General features: G+C 39.5%; 1 protein-coding gene across 1 annotated transcript in view; it reads right to left on the bottom strand.

The window, feature by feature from the left end:
• Positions 1-13,932: 13,932 nt before the first annotated feature.
• Positions 13,933-20,086, bottom strand: part of STK31 (serine/threonine kinase 31) — a 38,572-nt gene continuing 32,418 nt past the window's right edge. Inside the window, 2 exon segments of the mRNA XM_059818873.1 lie at positions 13,933-14,151; positions 18,686-18,754. Coding sequence (XP_059674856.1) covers positions 13,933-14,151; positions 18,686-18,754 — 288 coding nt within the window.

Here is a 20,086-nt window from a genome sequence, read left to right as displayed (position 1 = left end):
TTAAAAAGGTGTCAGTAATACAATGGAAACTCATTCCAAACAAACTAATTCCCAGTGCATTTGGATATTTTAGCATGGTACTGCAGTATGAAACTTGGCATCTCACTCTGGAATTCACAATTTTCTCCTCACTTCCACATTTAAACCAGCCCAGAAAAAGAACATGGAAAGTGTTCAAAAAAAATCCCCCACAAAAAAACAAAGAAAAAACCCCAAATCAAAACAAAACCACTGTCAAAACATCAACAACTTTCAACTTTTTACTTCATTTTAAGCGATTAAAGATGAGATTTTTTTTAACTGTTTCTTTTTTTCTCAGGATTATCTGGCATATGAGGTGTAAATTGTGAGATGAGATTTCACTCTAGTGCTGGAGAACACCATAAGGAATATAAGGACTATACAAAAATTATTTAACAGAAGACTTAATTTGTTACAATTTTTTAGTTGTAAGAGAACTAAAAACCATATTTGAAAAGCTGACAGCTTTTCATCACCTTTTAATAATAATTTAAGAAGTCAGCATTCCTAGATATTTTCTCCTGATCTTTTCTTAGTCCCATAAAGTGATGAATATTACATGTTTGAAAGCAGTTTCAAGTAATCAGATGAACACTGAACTTCAGAAAATAATTTCCAAAACCCCTAAGTATTACCTTGCTTTTTGAAAAAAAAGTCTGCATTTAAATAGGTCTGTCCTAAATTTTTCACAACTCTAAATTAAAATGTATAGAATTCCTTTCAACAGTCAAATTGGCATTAAATAGATACATTCCCAGAACAATAAGTAAATAAGCAAAAACATAAACAGTTTGGTAGACCAAAATATTTCATGGCCATGTTTCAGCAATAGGGTTCTCTTAACGTGACTGATAGTAAACATCTTTTGAAGCCATTTCTCAGATCTATGCCCTGTCTCTAGCACAACTCAGATTTGTCACAGATAGTCCTAAGTCAATGATAGCTTAGTAGAAGACATCCTCCTCTCAAACACGTTTAGTGGAAGGCAAAAGGGAAGAATCCATAGGCATGGCAGGACAGATACGAGTTTCCAGAAGACACAACGCAGAATTACACTGCTGGAGAAAACACAGCTAACTAGTTATCTTGCTAACTGGCAACAGCAAGCCCCAAAAAGACAGAGCACAGATGGGGAGAGGGAAAGGACACAATTGAAGGAGGCAATAGGAGGACCACAAGTGCTTCCCCTTCTACACAGTGCACCATTTCAAGCTGCTGTGGGACAGAAACCCTGCCTCGGCCAACAAACTCTGACAGGGAAATCCTTCCACATCTATCAAGGTTGGAGTAATTTATCATGGTTTGGGGGAGTTCTCCACAAGCAACAGGCTCAAGTGCATTGACGGAAAGAGTTTGGTTTCCAGTAATCATTTGCATTACACTTTGCTACCTAGAGTTAGCACTTGGTCACATTTAGTGATTGTCACACTTTAGACATTTACTGCCATACAGCTTAGTCCAGGCCCTCAGTACTGCAGAAAGGCAGGCCAATGAAAGCAAGACATTAGATCTTGGCAACTGCTGTTTACCAGAGCTACTGCAAGAACTCCGACTCTCAAGAATTTCTCCAGACACTGAAGAAAAATCCTACTTCAGATCCAGGTCCACTGTACCTATGCAAAACTCTGAAGAATCCAAAACTGAGTTTACCATAGAGACTTGCTACATCTCTCCTTAGAAGTGGAGTGACCACCGTTGTTGTTCTGTAATAAAAATCTTAGCAGTGCATACTTGCAAGGACTGCACTCCTATTTCCTTTAACTTTGTCACTGGTCCATTAAGTTCCACTTTCATGAAGAGCAAACTCTCAAATATCTAACCCAAATTAAACAGTAGCTTCATATTTCCTTTTCCCCCTCGATTTTAGATGCATTTCTTCAAATCACAAAAGATCATCTTTGACACTGTGTAATAACACAGACCTCACCATGCCTGATGAAGGCTGTCCTGTTTCAACGTGCATTCTGCAGTAACAGTTAGATCAGTGGTAACTTCAGAGAAGCAGACTTTCAACCCTAAACATGATGCCCTCGGCCTCTCACTCCAAATACACACTTTTCCTCCTGTTTTCCATTAATGGCATATAAATTTCCATCACCATTTCAGTTAAACCTTTTTAGAAGACTACAAGAAACTTTACAAGAATACCATTTCAGCTTTAATTCCCTCCAAGAAACACTGGATGACTAATAAAAGTCACCAAATTCACATGACACATTGCCCAGATAAGTCTGTGCTAGACCTACATCTTTCCTACATATTCAGGAGAAAATTATTTTAATATTTTCCAGGAAATGACAAAGTCTTTCTTGTGCATGTGTAATTTGGGAATTACTATAGCAGCCATATGTTAATGCTGTAGCCTAAAAGAAAACGTACATACATTCATCCATACTGTTCCACTCTGGGTCAGCAACACAACATGCATACCATTCCTGTGCAGGAATCAAAACACTCCCAACACCTTTATCCTCAACCAAACTTACACGTCCTAGGTCAACACATTGATTTAAAAAGCAGAACAGAATCTAGCTAGGCATTAGACTGCCTCGTCACACAGGAGTTGCAAAGCTTTGAGTACACAGCAGGGGAAACAGTGACACTGGTCCAAGTTCACCAAACCACTAAAGACAGCTGTTTCAATCCACCTCCACACAACAAAACATTTAGACACAGACTTAAGCACTTTCTTGACATAAAATCTTTCTGATGAGGTGGGAAAACACTGCACATTCAGAAACAGTGAGCTGGGAGACATGGGAGGGATTAGTCTATACCTTCAGCTCACTGCCTGTGGTGGACTTAAGAGCAGTGGCACACACTCTAACTAAACTCAGAACGGTTTCTAGGGCCACATCAGATGGCTGAAAACTCTTCCAAGATAAATGCTAGCCTGCTTGCATGGATGCAGCGAAGGAAAGAACGCTCATTGCCAAGACTGTCTCAACAAGTGTACTGTGAGAGAAGCGACACTTCGGTTTCTATTAACTCAATTTAATCGGTGCAAAGAATGAGGTGGGTTTCTTTACCTTCTCCTGGTTCAGGATTCCCCCTCGACCTTTGATTTTCAGGCTTCCTGAGAAAGAGGCTAATAGCAAAAATTCAGTATGAGCTAATGGTCTAAAACATTCTACAAATTTAATCTCTTCTGGAACGCCTGGCACATCGCTCCCTTTAAAAAACAAGCCTGCTTGCATCATACTCTATGTATTATTATTTTTTTAATACTACTCCTACCAGGGACAGCTGAACAAAAGCAGGAGGTGTTTTTCTCAGAAGTTCACCTCCTTCTGCTGCTTATTCCCCTGCCTGAAGAAAACTGACTACATCATTGTAACTACTGCAGCAGATATGCCAAACAAACACAGCAGATGGGGAATCAACAGCAGATGACAACCTGTATAGAAAGAGATCCTGTTTTCATCATCAGGTTCCATTTGTGAAAACAGAAGAGGTATAAAAAAAGAGAGGATAGGATTTTGGTAACTCTCTGAAGGGACAAAGTCAGTCCCACTTTGAAGTAGATTTTTTGGGAAGGTGAGGTGTGGGGGGGTCCCACATGAATACTGATGTAAATGCAGCTTCCCACCCAGCCCGATGACAATTTACCAGCGGGCAGTGTGTTATCTGGCAATTCTTCCCCCATGGCAGATTAGACATATAGGTAGTATACTCTAAATAGAATGTTTCCTGACAGCATGAGACATCTGTGGGTGTTTTCAGCCTTGTATCCAAACAAAGCTCCATATCTTACTAATCATATACCCAAAATATTCTGGCCACAAAAGACAGTTACTGCTTGCAGCAATGCATCTGACAACTAGCTAAGGACAACAGGCCTCTGTATAAAATAAATTTAAATGCTTTAAAACTGATTTAGAGAGGTACTGAACAAGACTTTACAATTAATAAAGCCTTTGCTGAAGTCATCCTTGCAGGCAGAACCTATTACTTTGAGTGCTGCAGGTCTCTGCAAACATCAAACTGCCTTTGGTACAGAGCAAGTCATGTGTACAGCTTCCGATAAAAAGAAAAGGCCAGTCACTTTTTAAGCTTTCTAGGGCTGGAACTGCAGATGCATCTCGATTGCATGCTGTTAACCTAGATCTCCTTTCCCTACCATCTGCAAAAGAGATTCTGACCCAGGTTTCTACCTTTTAATTTACCCAATTCAAGGTACTCCAAGTTGATACACTTTTTCTTAATAAAACCAACCTACCTAATAGTGAAGGCTTAAGGCAAAGTGATACATTTCAAAAAAATACAAAAGACAGAGCCAAATAGAACACAAAAGGAGTCATCCAGCCCATCTTCCACCCCACAGTAGTTATACATAGCTACATCATTCCTGCCAGTGGCCTTATCTTACTACAGTACTGGAGGCTTCAAGTCTCCCTAAGCCATACATTCCTTTGCTTAACTATGCTGGATTAGAATGTTTCTTTCCCTAATGTCTAACCTTAACTTCCTTTGCTGTAAAAATCAACCCATTAATCCCCAAAGGGCAGAAGCAGTAATAACTCTATTTTCTTCAACTCTGTTCTAGGCTTTCACCTCTTTGAAGACTTAAACCCCACCCTTTCTTTACTCAAGTCTTTTTTCCAGCTTGTAGATCCTGGTTTGTAGACCTTTGACTTTCTCATACTCCTCCCTGAACTGTCTCTGGTGAGTTTTTACTCTTTCTTGAGATGTGATGACCAAGTCTGGAAAGAGTACCTCAGCCAGAAAAAGGATATCAAGGAATCCCCATTATTTTACTGAAAAGACAGATAGTAGCATTGAGGTCACTGGAGATGTTTTAAGTCTCAAAAGATCCCGTCTTCTCCAATTGAATTACTCTGTAGTTGCTTGGCATTTAACTTGCTAAAGCTAGCTTAACCTCCTTTGAGGCTACTAGGATGATTAGTGCATGGTCAAAAGACATGATTCTGCGTATTCTTTAGAAGTGATCCAATCTTGCACAGCAACTTACATGAATGAGTGACCGTACTAAGATTTTATTTATCAAAACAATGGAAAAAGCAGAGATATTAAACAGTGGCTGACAATTAATGGATCATTTCAGAATTAACGTAGCTCTTCTGGCACAGTTGAGCCATTTATTCACAAAGCCCCTCAGAAGAGAGACATGAGTGCATGAAATGAAAGCTGGGAAACAGCAGTTCTAGAAGAATCTAAACACAAACACCCGAATGCACACAGGTATGCATACACGTACAGGACAGTTTCATCTTTCCTGAACACTGGACAGACATGTGGCAGAGGGGGAGCCTGCAAGCATTATAAAAACAAGGTTTGTTTCAGTGAAAAGTGCCACCGCTTCGTGGCACACTATGATTATATTGTTACTTTCTCAAGGCTGTGCCTAGAGCCAATAGCTCAGCAGTTTAAGCTTGTATGACATTTACCTTAGTATAAGCCTGGAAGCTTAACAAAAACTGAGGATAGTGATTTTATAATGAACTACCATGGGTACAAAGATGTTGGTCATCTATTTCTATGCCCATAACTTGTTTCTCCTCACCACACTGGTTCTGAAAAAGCAGTAAGCATTACTAGAGCAAATTAATTCTCCTGAATAATGCAAGTTCTGATTTAGTAATGTTTCCCTACCTAACTACCTATATAAAAGACTGATCCTTTCTGCAGAGCTTTTCAAACATCAAAATGAAGTTAGTAGCTGGCAGGTACTGTTGCTGGCATGGCACCTAAAGAGAGGGACAGTCCAAAACAAATCACACCACTTCAGGATTTTAAACTGAAAGTGAACTCAGAAAGAGTAATGAAAAGATTACATTTTCTCTAATTAAATTAGAGACATCAACCATTCAAGGGCCTGACAGTACTTCTGTAGTAGCCCTGGCTTAACATTAAGCAAACGCTGATTGCTTCCTGCTTAAGTCAGCCCAGGATCGCTCTGTAAGTGTCTGTGCACTGATCTATGGTGGTAGGCCACCTTCAGCAAATGAGCAAATGCATTTCAAAACAATTTGAACAAAATATCATTTTTAGGTTGAGGTAGCGGTCATTTGATAATCTGAATGGCTTAATCAGCAAGTGCTCCACTGAAGCACAGGAAGTTGTTTCGCAGATTTAAGAGGTCAGAGGGACAGATTTACTACGTATATGTAGGAACAATCAAGCCTCCATTCTCTCCTACGAGCGGGGTGAGACAAGACAATTCTGCCACCTTACTGTTGAGCTATTTATCTGATGACACACTAAAAAAAGAAACGAATAGACTTATGAATCATAAAATGATACTAACTGCAGCGGATGATGAAATTCATGACTCAGGGTACTAAGATTACCATGTTCCAAATTATAGTACTTGCATTTCTTTTATGTATTCCTTTGCAGCTAGTATAATTTGTAGTTACCATCAATTAAATGACAGTCATAAATGGAGCTTCTAAAAGATAAAAATGAATCATGATGCTGAGCCAAAAAGCAAATAAAGATGTCAAAAGATTAACTTTATAAATGCCCTGAGGCATAGTATTAACATATTAACACAACACGCCGGTCTGTGAGTACACTCTGACTAGAAAATGTTTTACATTTTCAATAAACCAAGGTCAGCAATTTGGCCCATCTAACAACAGTAACAGGTTGTTTCCTGCCACTGTGTTCTTGCAAATGACTAAAGCGGCAACTTCTCATAGAGTTAGGACCATCACGAAATAATACTGCCACTTATGTGTTGAAATAGCTTATGGGTGGTAAGTATAGACACTATCAAGTACTCTCCAGATGTACTGCTTAGAACAAGTTTCAGTGCACGTTTCTTTGACTTCCTCTCAAAACCTGCCTTCTTTTAGAGACTTTCACTGAAACAGAAATACCCAGGAAGGAAAAAGTGATGTTCAAAACCCAACTCACTGGTATCCAGTGTCTCCTTCAGTTCCCCACACCATTTCCGTCTCCAGCAGTGGGAGCACATGACTGTAAGTAAGAGTGAGGTTTTTGATCCTGTCTTTAAAGACTAGCTGCTTCCCTAGTAAAATAGTGGGACAACACTTGGCACTCATCCCAATGAGGCTGGAAGCCTGTTATTAAGTTGGAAGAAAAAAGGCTGCTCTGTGACAAATCACTACAGCATACCTCTATCGTCAGTCTCACAGTTTACGCACATCAGCAGTCACGTTACTTGCAAATGGCACCATGAAGTAAATAACAGCATTCTCCAAGAGAACACCAGCACCAAACCATTCTCACTCTCTACAGTAGTCTGTCTGTTTGCAGACAGAAAGTATTAAGTACTGAAATACAAAGGTTGTTGAGTCATAGTGACTGAACCATGAGGCCCTGATAGCAAAAGATGTCCCAAGAATTTAATAGTTTCGCAGATCTATCACTGTAATACAACAAAGTCAAGCTCCGGTTAACAAAATATTTCAAAAGAGTATTAGGAAAAGGCTATTAATGTAAATATACTGTCATCCACCAGCAACAACTTTGAGATGTTTCTTTCTTTTATGTAATGTGTTGGAAACTGCCTATAGCTGCGCCTGCAAGCCACACACACATTTTCTCCTGCTCCTTGAGCACCCTACACGACCAGGTAGAAATGGCAGTGCCTGCCCAAACAAGCCTCAATTCTTCAATGCTCTGCAGTATTAGGAGAAGTAGCCTCTGGGAAGGTAATGACTGTGTGTGTCCTTTCCAGAGGAGAGGTTCATAGACCATCCTAGTTAACAAACTTGCGCTACGTTCTGTGTGAAACCATTGGAGAAAAGATGGCATACAAGAACTGTCAGGCTTGCTTCTCCCTCACTCCCTTGACAGAAGTTATTACTATCAAGAAGTGTCTTGCATGGATAACAGTTGGGAGAGTTGAGCAGCCCAGTGGAGAAGAACTTGGGGGTACTAGTGGATGAAAAACTGGACATGAGCCAGCAATGTGTACTCACAGCCCAGAAAGTCAACTGCATCCTGGGCTGTGTAAGCAGCAGCAAGGCCAGCAGGTCAAGGGAGGTGACTCTGCCCCTCTATTCCACTCTGGTGAGACCCCACCTGGAGTACTGCATCCAGCTCTGGAGTCCTCAGCACAAGAAAGACCTGTTGGAGCAGGTCCAGAGAAGGGCCACAAAAATGATCAGAGGGATGGAACACCTTTCCTATAAAGACAGGCTGAGAGGGAGGCCTCGTCTCCAGGGAGACCTTATTGTGGCCTTTCAATACTTAAAGGTGGCTTATAAGAAAGACGGGGACAGACTTTTTATAGGGCCTGTAGCGATAGGAGAAGGGATAATAGTTTTAAACTAAAGAAGGGTAGATTCAGACTAGATAGAAGGAAGAAAACTTTTATGATGAAGGTGGTGAAACACTGGAACAGGTTGCCCACAGAGGTTATAGATGCCCCATCCCTGGAACATTCAAGGTCAGGTTGGACAGGGCTCTGAGCAGCCTGATCTACTTGAAAATGTCCCTGTTCACTGCAGGGGGATTGAACTAGATGACCTTTAAAGGTTCGTTCCAACCCAAACCATTCTATGATAATTTGAAACATATCCAGATGCTACAAAATTCAATATGCACGTACAAGAATTGATCATTTCATGTAAAAATTTACACAAAGGTGCAGAGAAAACAGGTAGCCACAGTAGCCAACCTTTGAGCCAACAGAGAAGTTAAAAACAGACAAAAGGTTCCAGCTAGGTTTAAAAAAAAAAAAGAAAGAAAGAAAAGAACAACTTCACAGAGGAAAGGTGACAGCTGGGAGAACAAATGAACAACAGCTCCACCTCTTGCTGACAAGGACAGAAGATAAAAATTACAGGCAGATTGATGAGCTTAAGACAACTGCACACCCGCAACATGAACACGGGCAACAACCAGCCTTCAAAAAGACAAAAAGAGGTTGGCATTGCTTTTGTGGAATCATCATTTTGACAGTTATCTTAAATTAGGAGAAGGAAGAAAAGTTGCTATGGAACAGATCTTCATTTCCCAACAGCACACTTCAACTTTAACCGAAGTCCTACAAGGGGAAAAAAAAAAGTTTTTTCAAATAAAATCACTTCTAATTCCAGCAGCCTCCACCTCCATCTCCTGATATTGAGGTCAGCAGGCTTTTACTTTGGAGTATTCATCCAGCTTTCATCACAGTAGCTGGACCAAAGCATCTTCAATCTATATGCTCCAAAGGAATTCTCCTGGTTTCTCTCCTGAAGGAGAATGAATCGATTCTGTAAACTGAAAGTGAGATACTTGTACACAAAGAAATCCTCCGAGTTGTGCTGGCTATACACACTTACGTTGTACGTGACTTACGCTGCACAAGAATTCTCACGTGTTTGTTCAGTGTTTCAGCTGGTAGGACTTGCTCAGCTTGCAATTCGCCACAGTTCATGCAAACACAGCACAAAAATTTGAAGTGTTTTATTTACCAGTAAATAGCCTTCTAATGAACCTCAAGACACCCGAAAGACCATCAACTGGGTAGAAAGCTCGTATTACATTCTACTTCAAGCATTGTGCCTGTGTCTACTCTACTCCTGCCTTGGCAGGGCAAGGTGGGGGAAGCAAGCAGTAATTTAACCCACCACAGGGTACATAAGGCAACACTATTAAAAACTTGCATTTCACAGATTTTCAGGTTCTGGTAACACCACAATAGACTGTCTTTGAGAGCAATAGAGAAACCTTATTACCAGAGTGAGGACAGGGAACAGAAGAAAAGTTCTCAGGAAGTTGGTTAGAAAAGAGAAGCTGCAGCAATGCGTGGAGGACTCTAAGTGATGGAGAAGACATTATAAATGTTCCCTCAGCCCCTGGAACTAAAGTACAGGCAACCATGTACCAATTGCAAGGCCATAACATGCACTTTAAGCCAGAGGGCTGCTAAACTTACAGATTAAACTCATAATACCATACTCAGGATACCAAAAACCTCTGGTCCACAGTAGGACTGTTGAGAAGAGACAGAACAGATGCAGTCTGCTTGACCATGCTACCAATTATAAAGATTGCAGGAGAAGTTGAAGAGCTGTAAGTTCACAAGTGAAGGAACAAGTTTTGGCAAGCTTTCTCAGCTCTGCTGTACAGCAAGTGGAAGGGGGTCCCACCCATAGGCCTCAGGCAGATAACTAGCTACTAGCAACACAAGGGGTAACAAAGACAAACCAACATCCCTTCTTCACACAGGGCAAATCTTGCTTCTCCCCACTGATTGGAACATACCTTGCAGCTGTAACACACAGATGCCAGACAAAAGGGATAATACATTAAAAAAACCCATTCCAATTCAAATGGTTTTATCTGATAAAGATGCTTCTACATGGTGTGATCTTAATGTACTGCAGCCCCTGAACCTAAAGCTGCCAAAACCCAGATCAACATCTGAGCCCACATGCCCCCACCATAGTGCAGGCTGGCACTAACAGAACAGAACTCCATGTTGTAACAGCAGATCTGTCCACAACCCCAAAGGACAAGAGAATTTGACAATTGTTTTCAGTCTATCCAGCCATGGTGTGCCTGCTGTGAAAAATGCATGTTTCAAGACAAGTGCTGCAGGAGCTGCAAGTGAAGTGTGGCACAGTGCGTAATCTTAGTGCCTGTCGGCACACACCCAGAAATCAGAGGAAAGTTTTCACTAGTGTTTTAAACTGTATGAATGAAATATCTGCCATGGTCTAGAAAGCCATCAATTTGCAAGCTACTAGACTCCTGATTTGAAATCGGGATGAATTAATACAAATTTCCTTGGAAGTTGGGGAAATGAAGTGACTGCAGAAGAAATAAATCTTTGCCCATTTAGAGGAGCTTTGAGGCAGTTGCCTATGAAGAAATATAATTTAACCTGCAGGCTATACAAACTTGCAGCCATCGTCAGGAAAAAAATTGTTAAAATACTAGTGAGTGCTAGTACAGGACTCTGTACTAGCAGAAAGCTATTTTGAAGGCCAAATATCCCCACCCTTCTCTAAATGACACAGGCAGAAGTGTTAAATACTAATGGACTGAGCAGCAAACTATGTGGAAAGATGTAGTAATGTTACTATGTATGTTATGGTGGGCATGAAGATTAAGAGGCAGTGAACAGACCAGCAGGAGTCTCCAGAAGTGACCAGAGGTGCAGCAATCAGAAAGGAAGATTAGTTCCCACAGCTCCACCCAAACCATGGAGATAGGCAATGCTGATGTTCTCCCAATCTGCTGAAAGAAGTCCACTTCCCAAAGAAAACCAGCCCTATCCCAGGTCTGCAGGCTAGGTTAGGTAGAGCCAGAGGAAGTGGTTGTTCACAGGTGCCTGAAGAAAGCATTGTTACCAGATCTACAGCCTAGAAGGCGACTGTAGTAGCTGACCGTAGTAGATGTCCTGAGCAAAAGCTGAGACTGGTATCGACACACAACTGGTGGACACCAGGGTGAGGAGTGCAGAGAGAACACAAACCTGAACAAGCAACAAAGGTAACAGTCCTCATGAAAGGAAGTTGTCAGCACCAAGACTTGGAACTGCAAGCTTACCATTAGGGGCCATAAGAAGATATGAACGTCTTGGGCCCATGTCAGCAACTGAACTCCTTACTTCCCAGTGAAGCCATACTTAGCCCCTGAAGGTCCCCCACTGATCTGGTCTGTGCAAGGACACTGCTCAAAACTGTAGAATGCTGGTTTTAAGGAATAGCAAGGTAAGTTTCATCTGGACTTCTTAGAGGAAGCAGGAGGTGAGTAAGGAGACATACCAATCCTACAGGATCATTTCAACCTCCCTTCTCTATCCTCCAAGTACCCATCTTCCAGCCAAAAGAGATGCAGTTGAAAAAGGTGTGTCTCAATCTAAACAGCAGGCAGTCCATTACAATGGATTAGTATTCAGCTTTGGCAGGATAGCTGTGCAACATGACTCTGAACCAACCTATTTTCTTAAGGCCTCCAGCAAGTAAGAAATTGAAAGAAAGCCAGAGCTACAAAATTACCATAGAAAAGGTCAAAGCAGAAACAAACAGAACTGGTGACACTAAGACTGTAATCAACATTTAATTCAAATGGAAAGGCTGTCTCGTACCCTGACAGTCATATGTACCAAAAGGTTTCAAAAGGTTTATTGAAGTTTTTAGAAAAAAAAAATCCACCTGATGTGCTAGGTTCCACATGTAAAAATCTTATTACTTACAGCTGGTGAAGAGATTTTGAAGAGACTGCAATTTTTTTAATCAAGCATACACAGAGACTTGTGGTTTCAGAAAACCAAGAAGGTTAGCACTTTGGAGATTTAAGAAGTACACTTTAGGTTGCATGGACTCTGGAGCAGGAAAACTAGGCAAAAATTTATTCTAATACACATGACACAGCACAACACAAACCATCAGGTTAGCCTTCCAACTATGTGTTTAACATTGATTAAAATTAAAGTTCGCCTTTTATTAACAGTGAAAGACTGCAATCAGTATTTGGAAAGCATTCCACAAAATTGCTAAATGGTTTACTTTCATTGACAAAAACCAAGGTATTATTCTTCTGTGATTTCTGTAATGAAAATATTTCACATTAACCAAAAACTCTACGTAAAAGAATATTTTTAACAAAGGCTTTGCTATCATTGGTTATATACACATTACAGAAATTAAAAAATCATTATCACTTAATGAAAAGAGGATGAAGCATCTTACATGCTATTCCATATAAAAAAATAATTGGTTTAAGGATGGAAAACTAAGTCTTGGTGGATCTGCCAAGGTGGTTATATACACATTACAGAAATTAAAAAAAATCATTATCACTTAATGAAAAGAGGATGAAGCATCTTACATGCTATTCCATATAAAAACACAATTGGTTTAAGGATGGAAAACTAAGTCTTGGTGGATCTGCCAAGGTGGTATCTTCTATCTGCTGTGGACTGTATTATTGTACCTGAGGGGTCCCAGTTCCCCTGGTGCTGCTTCTTGACCATTACATACTGCATTTTTACATTCTTCATCCGACAACATGCAGCTTCAATAATTCCTCTACAAAATACTAGTCTACCAACAGCACTGTCCAAGAGCAACACCCAGAGGCTAAATATATTGCTACAGCAACTCTGCACATTTTGACCTGTTTCTTTCAGAGAAGAAAGGAAAACCTTCATAAAGATAAGCAGCTGTTTCCTGTAAAAAATAAAGAGCTGACAAAACTCTTTCAATAGTAACACTAACAGCAAAGCGTTGCAGGCAAACAAACGCAGTCATGACAATCACACCTTTATAGCTATTGCGAACAACATTCAAGAACAGGTGATACATACACACACACACTTACGTAGAGCAAATAAGCAGTAGTTTTTGCAAATGCGTGTGTATAGTATTTTGGTTGGCAGCAGCACTGCAAAGGAGCAACTAGAAGGATGCCTGCTCTCTAGAAAGCCAATTGCGTCTTTCAAACGCAGAAAGACAGAAAAGAGGCAGGCTGCTCTCCATTTCCTTTACCAGTTGTCAAAGCAGTACCTTTTTTTTCTTAAATATTGAAGGCAGTTGCTGTAGGAGCAACATGGCTATGCAATAATAAAAAACCTCCAGCAAAAAGGTAATACCCTAGAGCATCTTTAAGAGGAACATGTTATCTGGAATCACTGGAAGAAGAGGGATAGAAAACTGGATACAAAAACAAGTCACTAAAGCTTCATCTTAAAGATCTCTGGCATCTAACAAGACTATTCTCTGCAAATTTAAAGCCTACATAACGGACAAAGAAAAAGGCTGACAAACTAAGAACATAATCAGTAACACCACACTTATACCCCCAAATACTTATTTAGAATAAAATGTACTTAAAAGAAAATGCAGTGAAGATTGTGTAATCACAAAACATGACTGCACCTACCAAACCTTTTGTATTTTGAGATTTCAGATCAGGACAATGATTTCAAAACCAAACAAAAACAGAAGTCTCAATCAAACACCTGATGAAAAAGTTTCTCATCTATTGAGTAGGGTTTGTTCCATTCTCCTCAGTTAATCACATTTGGTTTTCATGTATCTTCTCAGAATCATATTCTTCACATGGCTCATGCTCTTCACCTGGTTGTGGTGAAACTGGAATTGCATCAACTACAAGGAAGCAATCATCCCTCAGCACCTGCTCAGCTGTCAGTCTGTTACAGCAGAACAAATTCAGGAGAAGAGATTTAACTTTATCATCCTACAAACAGAGGGAAAAGGATTTCATCAGTAAGCAAAACAAACTCAATTACAAATAACAGCCATGTATCTGATGAACACATCTTGTAAGTGCTTAGGGCCCAAAGCCCTCACAAAAGGTTGTACCACAGAATTCCCAATGGTCAGCAACACTTGACAGTCATAGTGCTTGTTAACAACGAAGTAAAAGCAAGCATCCAGCATCAGGTCTGTCAACCTGGTGCCAGCAGGTTTCACAGAAGAGCATGAGTTATTATATTTTAAAATATCAATTCTCTGAACTACTATAAATTAGAGAAATACTGAAGTTGGTCTTTCTACTGAGAAGGAACAGTACAGGTGCCATTCACCTTCTACAACTTCATCCTTTAACTTTTGTCATATTGCTTTATCTCTCTACAAGAGCACAGGAAAAAGAAAGAAAACCAAAGTAACAGGCTCTAAATAAACAGCGGCTATTTCGCTATTAACCCATCACTTACACTTATGCTCTTTGGATTTATCAGAAGGTAATATGTGCCTAAATTCTTAGCACATTAACAGTACTAGACTCCATACACAAAACATAAAAACACAGCTGCTACACATATGCATAAACATCAGCTACTGAGGGAGGAAGAGCATATGCTGGATTTGGAAAAGGGGACTGCAAGAAAGACAATCTCAAATGCTGATCTAGAGATCAAGATTACCAAGGCTCAATGGGAACAGAATCTTTCCATAAGAAGGCTTGATTGTTCACAGTCTCCAAGCCAGCAACATCTCTGACCAGGGTCAATGAAACAGCAAAGCACAAGATACCTGTACACCTCTCACCTATCCCCATTTCACCCAGACAGAAGAATCACTGTGATGCAAAGTAATGTACACAAGTAGTCAAAAACTTGAAGACGGAAAGAAGCAGACCATTTCCAACTCAGAGTGACTCTGGAGAATTAGCCACTCCCCAAATAATCAGAAATCTGGGTGAAAAGATGAGATCCAGAAACTGTTGATCTTACAGGCATGAAGGATTATCAAATGTTTATAAAACATTTTAAATGCTCAAGGGAAAATCTCTAGTTAAGAAGATCCAAACATACAATGAAATACAGCAGTGAACCATGACTACACATTTCCTCTGCAAAATTCAAAGTGAAGAAAGTCTGAGCATTTAAAGAGCTTGAAAAGCTTTGTACTTGCATATTTGCATTTCATGATACTACCAAATGTCTTAACAACAAATATCCCTTCTCACCATCTTCTCGCACTAAGGAAACTGAAAATTGATTGCACAAGGAATACTGCTGTGGGACAACATTTCATCATGTTTACTCCACTTCATTGTGTTTGCTCTTATTTAATTTTTTTTTAAAAAAGACGCAAAATTGGATGCTGAAACACACTGAACATTGAAGCCTAGCGTGGCTAAATGAGTGGCTAAAATATCTTACCTCTAATCTTTGCTTTTCCTCAACAGCTAGCTAACATTAATATCCCTGTTTTAAGGCTTAACATTATTTTCCTGTGGCAATTTTACATTTGCTGAAAACAATAAAAATTTTACTAGTTGCAAGTGTGCAATTCCTCTGGGCACGAGCCTGAGATGGAAGGGAAATTACCAGCCTGTCAAGAGCCTGCAGATGGGCATGGAGATTAATTCTGAATAAGCTGATTATAGATAAAGCACTTAAAAGCAAAATAGATTTTCCCCAAGAACTGGGACAAGAATTAACAGCCAGAGGTCTAAAAGATTCCCCAAGAAACAGCTGAAAGATATTTAATAGTATTACATTTCTTAGTAAAACACTCATGTATGTTCCTGTGCACTGCAGGCAGCACAGACTGCTTTCCAGCGGGCTTCGGTGGTTGGTGCATGTGCATGCGCAGGCATCCAGGATGAATCCTTCAAAACTCCCAACAATGATATATTGATTAGGATTGTATCACCTGACAAGGTCAAAATCAAATGCTGCTTCTTTTCATCAGGGAAAAAAGTTAAAGAAACTTGCTCTTATTAAAAGCTGTAAAATTAATTATTCCCTGCTAAGAACAATAATGGCTAAATTCATTAATTGTCCTTGAGATACAGGCAGCTGTTTGCACTTCAGAAGATACCTGCTACAGAAGAACACAGAAGTACAACACCCTGAAACTGGCCATTTAAACTGATTTGCATACTTGAGACCTTATTTGCAAAACATTATCACAACAGAAATTTTATGGAAAACAGAAGTGAACCAACTCCCATTTATAATGTCCCAAGAAATCCTTTCTACTTCCTTGAACAATTAAGTTTCCCTTCTGCATGAGAGAAAGTTAGGTTTTTCAGTATCTAAGGATTATCATGCATAATCTGGAATGACGCACGGGGCAGATGGTTCTGTATGAGTTTTGTGGAATATATTTAGAACCCCCTAGGTTAGCCCTAATGGTGAAAAATGAAGTACTGAATCTTCTTTTCTATAGTACTGTGCATTTCATAAGATTCATTTAGTTTTTAATAAGAAACCAAGCAATGATAATGAGAGATAAGAAACACTATTTACAGGATCACCTCCCTGCTCAAATGCTGCATGTTTTATTCTTTTATTTTCCATGGTAGTGTCACACTGGAAATAATTTTGCGGAGGGATTTGGTAGACAGTCCTGTGCTTTATCGGTAATGCCTTCATCACTGGAGACCGTTGTTGAAATGAAGTTATTAAAAGACATACTATAAAGGAGAAGAGCCATCTAATAAAACAGAATTATTTACAGTACTGTGTTATGCAGTGATACACAAGCTACCCTGCCTGGACACTGGAACCACTACAGCTGTGTTAGTCTGTTACTGTTATCATGACAGGTTCTTAACCTAAACACAGTAAACAGGATAGATACACTAAGCTCAGTATGAACACAACTCTAGTAAATCTAAACCAGTTTTAACCCCATGCTTTCCTAGATATCTTGGCAAAGCAAGCAAATCATTAATGCACAAGTATAACCAACAAAGAGTGATTTATTATTAAGGGTTTCTTTTGCCCTTGACAAAACCCCCCAAATTTATCTGACCAATAGCAATGCCACTGCTCCACTACTTTCCATTTAAAGTTTTTTTTTTACTTTTCTGGAAAAAAAATGGGGATTAACCTCAAACTCTTCCCTATATTCCTTAGAAAATTCTATCCATAACCTAGGAGTTCACTTAAATGCTAAACAGAGTCACTTGCTTGCAGGTTTTTTAATAACAGTCTAAGGCTTGATTTAAGGAGTTTCATGGCCTTCTCAAATCTAGACAAAGCAGTAAGCTCTCACTTAAAGTAAGATCAACAGAATAAGCATGATATGAGAAGTAGTCCATACAGATTAAAAAACACAAGGGTAATCCACTCAAGGGAGATGAGAGGGACACAGGACAAGAACAATGCAGTCAGTAACTAGACAGGCAGAAGCACAGCAAAAAGTATGAAGCAGAAACTAGTCTGGGAAGGCTAGTGATTTGAAAAAGGTCCATAAACCTCCCAGTGAATTTCTTTAAACTATGTATGGTGGCATGTCTTTTGTTAGTCCATCTTTTATAAGGAGTAAAAGGAAATGACCTGTAGCAAAGGTAGAAGAGGTTGAAGAGAGGTTAAAAAAAAAAAAAAAAAGTCTTAACTCTTGGCCAGAAGGCTGAAAGCTTATGGGAAAGAGTTACACAAGAAAATAAACCCAAGGAAAGACAGGTGCTAAGGTAACTAAGGCATACAGAGAGAATGCCAAGAAGTTATCTGCTTATGATTAACATCCAAGAGAAAGGTAAGTTAGTGAAGGATCAACTCCAAAGTTGGAGACCTAAGTTGGGAAACATAAAGGCACACAGGTCTACTTATTGTCAAAGAGTCACTGAGACACTGGGCAAAGGTAAGTTTCAAAAAAGGGACTGAAAATAAGAGTTCAAGGTGACAACAGTTGTAGGCATATAGCAGACAGAGAACAACAGTTGAGAGTAGAAAGAATGAAAGCAGTAACACAAATTCGTATCATGCGGGGTCCACTTATATCTCTGGATTTGTTTCAGAGGCATACAAAAGTTTATGTTTCACTAAAAAAAACCCCAAATAATAAAGGGCACAAAACACTTCTATCACTGCTTTTAAGTTATTAAAATGGAAGTTGGCTGTTTTATTCACACTCAAGCATTGTGCAATCATTATGTAGGAAGACAGATGAACAAAGTCAACTTCCCTGACTTCAGAAAAGATAGGTTCCTAATTCAAATACCTCTTCTGAGGCTGAATCTCAGTGACTTACTCCCGCAGTCTGCAACCTGGTGTCTTTCAATTAACTTATCTGTGAAGAAGTTGCTTCTCCTGAGGTCGGAGTTAAATATTAAGAAAACTCTGGGGTTTTCTACCTTCTCAAACATCATTCTATTTGTGCGTGCTATTTAGAATTATCCAAATAGTTAATTAAGAACATTCTCTCAACCCAGCACTTACAATCAAACATTTGACTTTAGAGGTGGTTAGTAGATAATTTTTTTTTTAAACAAGAGCAGTTTAATCTTCCTCATCTGACAATTAACATACCATGACAACCACATCCACCTCAGGTGTTCCATCTTCTTTTATGCCAATCTCCTGGTTTTGAACGCAAAGCTGTAAATTAAAAGATACATAATGTGTAACACTGGCAGGTTTTTTTCCCTTTAGCTTAACAAAACCAAACATCAGTCAAGGAGATTCCAGGTTTCAAGTGAAAACGGATTGTTATGGGAAAACAGCAGGGAAAGCCTTTTTTCCTAATTTCACAGTAGGGTAAAATACGCAAGGGGCTGAACTTCCCCTTACACAGAAACAAGAGGAAAAAAATTTGGTATCAGAAGAAACTTTTAGAGGTCAAAAGAAACACTTTTAAAAATATGATTCAAAGTCCATGCCCAAGCTGTATGTTTAATTGTATAGTCCTCTTTAAGAAATGCTGAGGGATAAGTGCACTCTAACAGGCAAATGTGAACCCTGTACCCATAAACAAAGTAAAATTTCCCCAGTCTTTACTACTGCCTAGAACCATGCCCAACTACAGCATTTTTCAAAACTCTGCCTGCAGGTTAAGCTGATAATGCCTCTATTCTGAACAATTACATACACAGCAAAAGGAAGCGTGTGTTTAGTCAGCACTGGGTTCTTGTGACACAGATCAGCAGGAAACTCTGAAAACCACTGTCTCAATTTCAGAAGTCGCACTGCTGTTTAATGAAGGAGAACACAATTTCAGATGCCCAACAGGAAACTGGCAACTGTTGAATATAATACTAACACTTGAGCTAAAGTTTTCCATCAAATGATCAATACAACACCAAGTCCGAGCTGGAGATTAGTTACATATGGACTAATCCGAAATTCAGCTGGCAAACTTGGATGAGGTTTCAGAAGAATGCTCGTCTTGCTGGATCCCAAGATATTCTCTTCAAGAAAAGCCAACCATTAGTAAAACTGCCTTTGGTTTTGGGTTGTTTGGGTTTTGGTTTGTTTTTTTTTTTTACTCACGTCTACTTGTAAGAACAGATGAAGATCTGAATAGTGGTAGTGAAAGTGTTCTAACTAAACTGTACCATGTTAATAAATTATAAACACCTATTATATTAAACTACACAATTTTTCTACTGAAATAGATGAACTAAAGTAATTTTAAGCAACTGATTCCTAATTTGGGAATAAAACATAATGAAGAATGACTTTTATATGAACCAGCTTCACCTTCTCAGCACAGGTAACTGACAGTGGCTACCTATCAACTTGCAGTTTACATCTCTGTTAGGAAGCCGTTTTAAGATGCTATGGCACATAAGGGATTACTAAAGCCATCACTGTGCAGCTGATGGAACTGCCAGTGTTTCCCAGGAAGACCCCCACATACCTGGAGCTCCAACTGATACTCAGTGAACCAGTCCTAATATATCAAGTGCTCATGCAAAATCACTGCCTGGG

Source organism: Gavia stellata, chromosome 6 (assembly GCF_030936135.1).
Source record: "Gavia stellata isolate bGavSte3 chromosome 6, bGavSte3.hap2, whole genome shotgun sequence".
NCBI lineage: Eukaryota > Metazoa > Chordata > Aves > Gaviiformes > Gaviidae > Gavia > Gavia stellata.
Note: the sequence above shows the minus strand (reverse complement) of the source record. Positions and strands in the feature narration are given on the sequence as shown.